A 7,500-nucleotide genomic window follows, 5' to 3' on the forward strand; every position below is an offset into this window, starting at 1 on the left:
ATTGTTTACTCCTCTGAGACTAGGTCCCTATTACTCTAGGCACTCTGGGGGATCTACAGTTGTTTTATGAACTAAAAACTCTTCTAACCAGGGTAGTTTGCCCGCAAGCCCTCCCAACTATTTCCCTAAAGAAAGCTCCATCCTCGGATCCCGACATGGTCATTATGGACTTATTCCTCACTTGGCATTTGTTGCTACTTAATTTCTTCAGTTCTGAAATTATTCATTGCCTACATTAATTGGTTTCATGCATCAGTGTGTGTTGTTTTTTCTTTTCTATATTTTTACCAGTGTCATTAGATTTTTTTGTGTAAATGTATACCAAGCTATTATGTCTAGCACAACCTTATTTTTGTTAACTTTCAAAGGGAACACCATAGATGAAGTGTCTTATTTTATATTATTCTATCCATTGTGGGCAAAGTTTTTCTTACAGCATATGGCAGTGTGAAACTGTGTGGTCTTTACCACTATATTTTTTTGTTAGTGGCATTGTGTACCTTTTGTTAAGAAATAATGAAGACAAAGTTACTGATCTGGTAGTCAAGAATACTGAAGGGCCTTCATCAATAAGTTCAGTTTCTTTGACAAAAGATTACGTTAGTGATACTGGCTCTCATTCTGTGTAATAATTTCCATTCCATTATTATGTGAGTTTCATTATGTTAGTAGGCAGTTTATAACATTTGGAAAAAGAGTAAATGGAAACTCCATAAAAGAAATACTTTGGGAAGAAATCTCAATAAATTTTTTGATATAAACTGATCATCTTTATTATTGAGTCCAAAAAATGTTTGAAACAAGTTTGACATTACGATTTTTTCAGACAGTTTATAATTTAATGAACACTGTATGATTTGACAGTTAATTATTTTGGCACTTGTGTCTCTAACAATGTTTGTAGAAAAGTTATGTGTGAATGAATATATTCACAGTGAAAGATGTATGACTGGTTTTGTTGTATTTCTGATGAAAATATAATTATAACCATTCAAATACATTTATTGTACTGTGAAGATATTTGTTTTCATTTATACCTATTTCTACATTTGTCACAATGAACACAGTCATCTAACAATGTTTTTTAAAGTAAATACAAATTATGCAACACATGGCTTCCTTGTTTGTTTCTCTTCCAGGTGTTGTGATTTAATTTTATAATTCACAAGTACTTTGATGATTTATTACTGTACACATCATTAATATAGAGATGCCCAAAAGACATTGTTGAAAATCTATTTCTGTAAATTAATTCATACTTATTTGGTGTATTAAAATTGTAGCTGCCCAAAAAATCTAACCAATAGCAAATTTAGTTAATATAGTGCTTAGATATACAACCCATGATATGCTTGGCAATCTAAGACTCAATTGTTAACCAAAGTATTACATACATAAATTACTGATATTGATGCATAAGTAATTAATTGTTAATATAAAAAGACTGTAATGGTGTTTTATAATAATTCTTCATCAGAAAAGAATATAAAGACAATTATCAGATATGAATGCAGTAGCAAATAAAGGGAGTCATTTCCATATGCTAAAAAATTAGGTGTACTTCACTACATAGATCCTCAACTTATTTGTACACTTATTTTTCAGAAATGAGTGGTGTACAAGGCATCATTGTTTGTGGAGAAGCCTCAGAATCAGATGAGGAGGAGGAATTTTGTGCAGCAACAGCAAGAGGACACAGAGGTAACAATACTTTTTGTTCAAAGCACCCAATTTCCTGGTATAAGAAAAGCACTGAACACAAATGAGTATTGAAAGATGAAACACATTTCTAAAGCTCTATTTGTAATATTTGAATAAAGTTCACTTGTGTATAGTAGGCTCCCTGATGTTTTATCAATATGGTATTGTATCTTGTTCACCCACTGACTTACATATTCAAAGGGGTGTGAAGGAGAAAATCGAAAATTCATATTCTAAATTCTCTCTCTCCCTTTATCAAGTTTTATTATTATTTTTATTTTTTAACAGTAATTCAGGTTTAAGTTGAGTGCACTACCTCATGGGACTAGAATGTTCTGTTCATTAGAAAAAATATATGTATGTGTATATTTTTTTAATATATATATAAAGACTAAATAAATATATAAAGAAGAATTTGCTTTTTAAGAGCTAGTAGGGTTAATTAAAGAGTAAAAGTTAGTTTATTATAATGTTTATTCAAAGCACTGAAGAACCTCTGCACTAGCATCATATTAAAATGTCTGCATGATGGTTTCTTTTAAATAACCAAAATTTGTTAATATATATTTTTTTTCTTTTTCTATGATATGATACTTCCTCAAGACTTTATTTATCAGTAATATGTTGCAAATATATCTTCCTTCATCATCAGAACACTGCATTGCTTATATAATTTGACAATGTTAACTATATGTCATCTTTATTCAGACAAGGCACTTAGCAAATATTTATTCCAGGTCTGACTCAGAAATCAGGAGGATCCACAGACACAAAGGGTCAGCATAAGCCCCCAGAACCAAAGCACGCGCAAAAGCAACAACGACCTCAGCAACCGCAGAAGAAAGGCCATCAGTCTCTGTTGCATCAAAAACTATGTGAGTCTATTTCAAACATAAAAAAGGACCAGAAATTTTATTTTTGTCTTTCGGGTATCATTTTAGTCATGTTTGCGAGTTATTATTAAGCATGAGTCAATATTAGTTTTTTTTAATGTGATTAGTAAATTTAGATTTTTCAGTTGCCAAACCAAGTGAACCTCTCTTTCTCCTTTCATGACTGAATTTTTTCACCTTATTTTTTACTCTCATAAAGTCTATGGTTACCTGTTTAACATTAAGTACACTGTCAAGTGTCAGAACTATGTCCTGACTACCATCAAGTGTATTTGGGGGTGGGGGAGAGTGGCATGCTGTGTTTCTTTGTTACTATGAGGGTAATATTCATGTTCATGAATTAGGTTCAGTTTAAAATCACAAACATGAAATGGCATTTTCCAGTTGCCAGCAAGAAATCAAGCTGTCAAGGACATTCACATTCATTCATAAAAAAATATTATTATTATTATTATTATTATTATTATTATTATTATTATTATCATTATCATTATCATTATCATTATCATTATCATTATCATTATCATTATCATTATTATTATTATTATTATTATTATTATTATTATTATTATTATTATTATTATTATTATTATTATTATTATAATCATCATCAATTTAATTTATTATTTCTTTACAAAAGGTGAACTTCAGGGACCGATTACTCATAACCAAATGCCAACTTCCTCGTCTTATGTACTGATGTTGGAAGATATATTACCAGCAGCTTGTTTCTATCTATTACAGGCTTGATAAAGCCTGTCAGATGCCTAATATAAACCTCACAGTATGATAAAGCATTAAAAAATAACTAACATAAAAATATCTCTTGTGTGGCTAGCACTGGCACCCATCCAGTGGCCATGTTAGCAAATGTATTAACATCTCCAGCTAGGTAAGGGCAATATGATGGTACTAGTGTGTATAAAAAGTGGTCAGAATGTGTACTTTCCTGTGAAGCATGTGGCCATTCAATCAAATTTAAAACAGTGTGTTCTGTAAATTTTGCTTTTCCATATTTATGGGCAAATATTCAGACTGTACCAGACATCCATAAACTAACAAAAATAAGGGGATTAATAATTTTACTTTTCAGATCATATTCCTTGGAAAGAAGTATGTGTAAGGCTTATTTTTTGACAGTGGGAGTCTGTTAACCAGATTGGATGTCTCTTGCCTTTGAACACTTCATAATACATATCTGGGCTAAAATATATCATCGCACAGAAGCTAACTTTGATATGCATAAATATCCCCAGAATCGAGTTTGGATTCATGAACAAAACAAAACATACTGAATTCATAAGGTACTGATAATTAATAATAAAATTATGATGCAATCAGTTGCATGTTGCCTGTTATGCTGAACTCTTGTTTTATAATTACTTATTATAATATAGATATTATGATACATCATAACATGTTAAACCCAACATACATCATGAGATAAGTCCATGGAAGCATTTTGGCTATATTCAAATACTCCCATGGTCAAATTGACACTCAATTTAGTTTATTTTTGCATATTTTTCATTAGAACTTATGTATCAATAATTCTCATTCATATTTTGTAAATAATTATACTTTGGACATAAGATTACTTACATCTATGGCTAATGTCATGGAAGCATTATAAGAAACCTGTATGGACATGATACAAATAGGGGAAAATCTGGTATAGGAAGTTAGGGTTATGACCTCCATCACTCCCCCCAAAAGGGGCAGGGGGCATGTGACCCTTACTCCTCACCCTAGCAAAGACAGAACATGAATACTGTGGTTTAAGTAAATAATTAATAACCATGTTGTTGATGAGAGGGCAGTAAATAAGTGGAAAATCTGTATATAGCAAGAAGACTGCCTTGTCATGAAAAAATTGGCTATGGGCTGGGATGACAGGAAACTGCCATCATGAAAAATTTGACTAAAAACCTCCTGATCATATTCTTGCCTACCATGACCAGCAGTGCAGGGTGCATTTCAGAAAATTTAATAATAAAAAAATAAAAAAAAATGATAAATAACAAAATGTTGCTTATTATTATTATTATAGGCACCTAGATCCAACAGGGTTAAGGCTATTTGAAAACAGACTAGTACAGTAATACAATAGTAATGTAATTTCTTTGGTCATTCACAGGATAGTCTGAAATTATGTGTTTCACCTTAAACATAATAAAATTTTACACTCTTGATATTTCAGGGGAAGCTAATGCATCAATGGAGAAGAACATTGCCAAGGCAGTATGTGGACCCCTGACCACAGAAACCACCCGAATATCACGTTTGATCGCCTCCCTACCTGCTGCTCAGAATTCAACTCTCACTGCCCATGCAGCACTCACTAATGCTGCAAGGAACCTCTCGAATTCCCACTTTTTATTGGCCGCTATCAACTGTAATCCTCTAGCATCTCTTAAATCCCCTTAATCCCTTCTTCTTCTTGTTTTTTTTTTTGTTTTTTCCTTTTTCCTTTTCTTCTTGGACTAGTTGTTTCATGTGTTAGTTTTGTTTTTCTCTCTCTATCTAGCTGTCTAGTCTTGGCAGATTTTCTGCTTGAAATACTGAATACTGATCTTCATGGACTGTAATTAGTCAAATGTAATTATTTACATGTTTTATTACTCTTTTCTATTAGAGGATAAAGCAATAACTTTTTCACTACAGAGTTGTTATTTGTATTTCATTGAATTTATATTAAACCTTTTGCTTTTAGAAATAATGAGATCTTATTGAAGGAGGGGTTATTTTTCACTCCTTTTCTTGCATGGTCATAAAATCTGCAAATGTGATATTTATGTACTCTTATGTTTTAAGTATTTACTTTATGTATTTCTTTATTATAATTAATTACTTTAAGTATGAATAGCCAAAAATAAAAGAAAAAGAATATAATGCAGTTGCATATAATGCAACTAAGACCACCTGCTTTCTTACTTTCTTGTGTTATATATAAATAAATGGATTTATATTTCTAGGTTTCATAATAAAAATAGATAGTTGTCTATGTTTTTTCTGTATACCAAGATCAGGTAGAAGCTCAGTATTAATATATAGGGTACTGATGTGTATCAATATATGAGTTCTACTACAAAAAAACATGGGATAATAATATGCAAGATCTGCTCATATTACTATTTTCAGTATGAGAATTTATAAACCTGTTGGTTACATAATGCATGTATTGGAAACTTCATTTATTTATATTTTTTTTTACAATATTTATTCAAATAGTAATAAACCTAAGTTATGGCAGAATTTGCTACATTAAGATAAACACAAGACCTTTGTAAGTAAATCTATGGACATGGCTTTAAAGGGAGAAATCTCATTTGCTGGAGCCGAGATTGAGTAATCACTGACTAATGTTCTACACCATGGATATTTCTGTCACTAAGATAATCTAAATATTTTGGATAAAAAAAAAATTAAATATAATTTCAATGAGTAACCATAACCTTTATTTTACTCTTGAGATGCCAAAAGTATGACTCCTTGTTTTGTGTGTATTGAAATACATTAGATGAAGTGATTCTTTAGTTCTATGATCTGTCATGGATCTGCCATCCATTCATGGTTGATCATTTAAATCACATTACATTACATTTACATTATAATATTGTTTTTACCAAATCAGATTTATGTGAAACAGAACAAATCTTAACTGTACTTGTCTTCAGTTTGTGCCAAACTTTCTTCTCACTCTTGCATAGTTGGGTTAGTAACACTTCTTTATATTTGCTTCTTTTCAACTTTCATGTTCTTAAGTTTTACGGGCCATTTAATAATCTTGTTTCTTTCAACAGAGAAAGTCACTTAAAAGGAAAACTTTTATTTTTCAGCCATTAGTTGTACTGCATTTATATGTATATGCCATGAAGACTGATAGTCTTTTGCAAAGTTCTTCACTTTAAAAACACACCATTCCTATACTTTTATTTTGATCTGCCTGTATAGGTATTTTTTGTGAAATATTAAAGCACCATACTACAACATTGTTAATTTCTTTTACTTTTTATAAAAATTAGACTAAATAACTGACTTTAAAATATATTAAAAAACTCATTATGTTTCAAGCATTCAGGAATACAAACATTTTAACAAATAATTAAGCTTGTGCAAGCATGTAGTCATAAACATGTGAAGCTAAATGCAACACAATGTCTAAATTTATTCTTGTTCAACAGGTGCCTGAGCTGCACTATTTCCTCTTTAAAGTTTTTATTCTGTTTAAGAACTCAAGAGGTGCAAGTGGGCAACCCTTGTGTATCCAACTACAGTCTCCTCTTCCCAATCCAGTCACAATACTCTTGCGGTACTTCTTCATGCCACTCATATGGGGGCTGAAAGGATCAGAGCAGAAAATGCTTTTTAAACAAATGATATGGTTTACAGAGTCCATATAAATAACAACCCTGACCAAGACTTGAATTTCTGTCATTCCAAGTATGACCGAGAAAGACCAGCAGGAAACCAACAAAAGGAATGTGCTATTAGGATCTTACTAGCTCCATAGACATTGCCTATCTAATCATCCTAGAATAATGATAGCAAGGTTTTACATGTATTCCCTGGGAGCACTCTATGGAATTAATTCAGAAATTCAATACCTGGTCAGGGAGGGTTGTTATTTATCTATATCAAAGCATCATGGCATTATTCCATTTTTCAAAGTCCATACAATGTGCTGTTGATTCTAATATCCTTTCCATCTCAAATGTGTAAAACACTTAAAGGTAGAAAGGTGTTGAAACAACTAAATTATTTTTAATTCTTGATCTAAGATTCCTGAATTGTATGCCTTTCTATCATAATGTCCAACAACCTTTTATGTAACCAACACAGGCTGAAGTACTTCTACACATGTATATATATTATGGAAGATTTGGCCTAAGCCAACACTGACCTT

General features: G+C 31.4%; 2 protein-coding genes across 2 annotated transcripts in view; one reads left to right on the forward strand and one right to left on the reverse strand.

Annotated features, from left to right (window-relative positions):
- Positions 1-5,596, forward strand: part of LOC125025940 — a 6,049-nt gene extending 453 nt beyond the window's left edge. Inside the window, exons 2-4 of the mRNA XM_047614292.1 lie at positions 1,606-1,701; positions 2,439-2,576; positions 4,795-5,596. Of these exons, the coding sequence (XP_047470248.1) occupies positions 1,608-1,701; positions 2,439-2,576; positions 4,795-5,021 (459 nt within the window). The 5' untranslated portion in view covers positions 1,606-1,607 and the 3' untranslated portion in view covers positions 5,022-5,596. The remainder of the gene's footprint in view (positions 1-1,605; positions 1,702-2,438; positions 2,577-4,794) is intronic.
- LOC125025939 overlaps positions 5,336-7,500 on the reverse strand; it is a 20,769-nt gene continuing 18,604 nt past the window's right edge. The window contains exons 5-6 of the mRNA XM_047614291.1: positions 7,498-7,500; positions 5,336-6,934 (exon numbers count right to left, since the gene is read on the reverse strand). The exon at positions 7,498-7,500 is cut by the window's right edge and continues 204 nt beyond it. Coding sequence (XP_047470247.1) covers positions 6,793-6,934; positions 7,498-7,500 — 145 coding nt within the window. The 3' untranslated portion in view covers positions 5,336-6,792. The remainder of the gene's footprint in view (positions 6,935-7,497) is intronic.

Source organism: Penaeus chinensis, chromosome 5 (genome assembly GCF_019202785.1).
Source record: "Penaeus chinensis breed Huanghai No. 1 chromosome 5, ASM1920278v2, whole genome shotgun sequence".
Classification (NCBI taxonomy): Eukaryota; Metazoa; Arthropoda; class Malacostraca; order Decapoda; family Penaeidae; genus Penaeus; species Penaeus chinensis.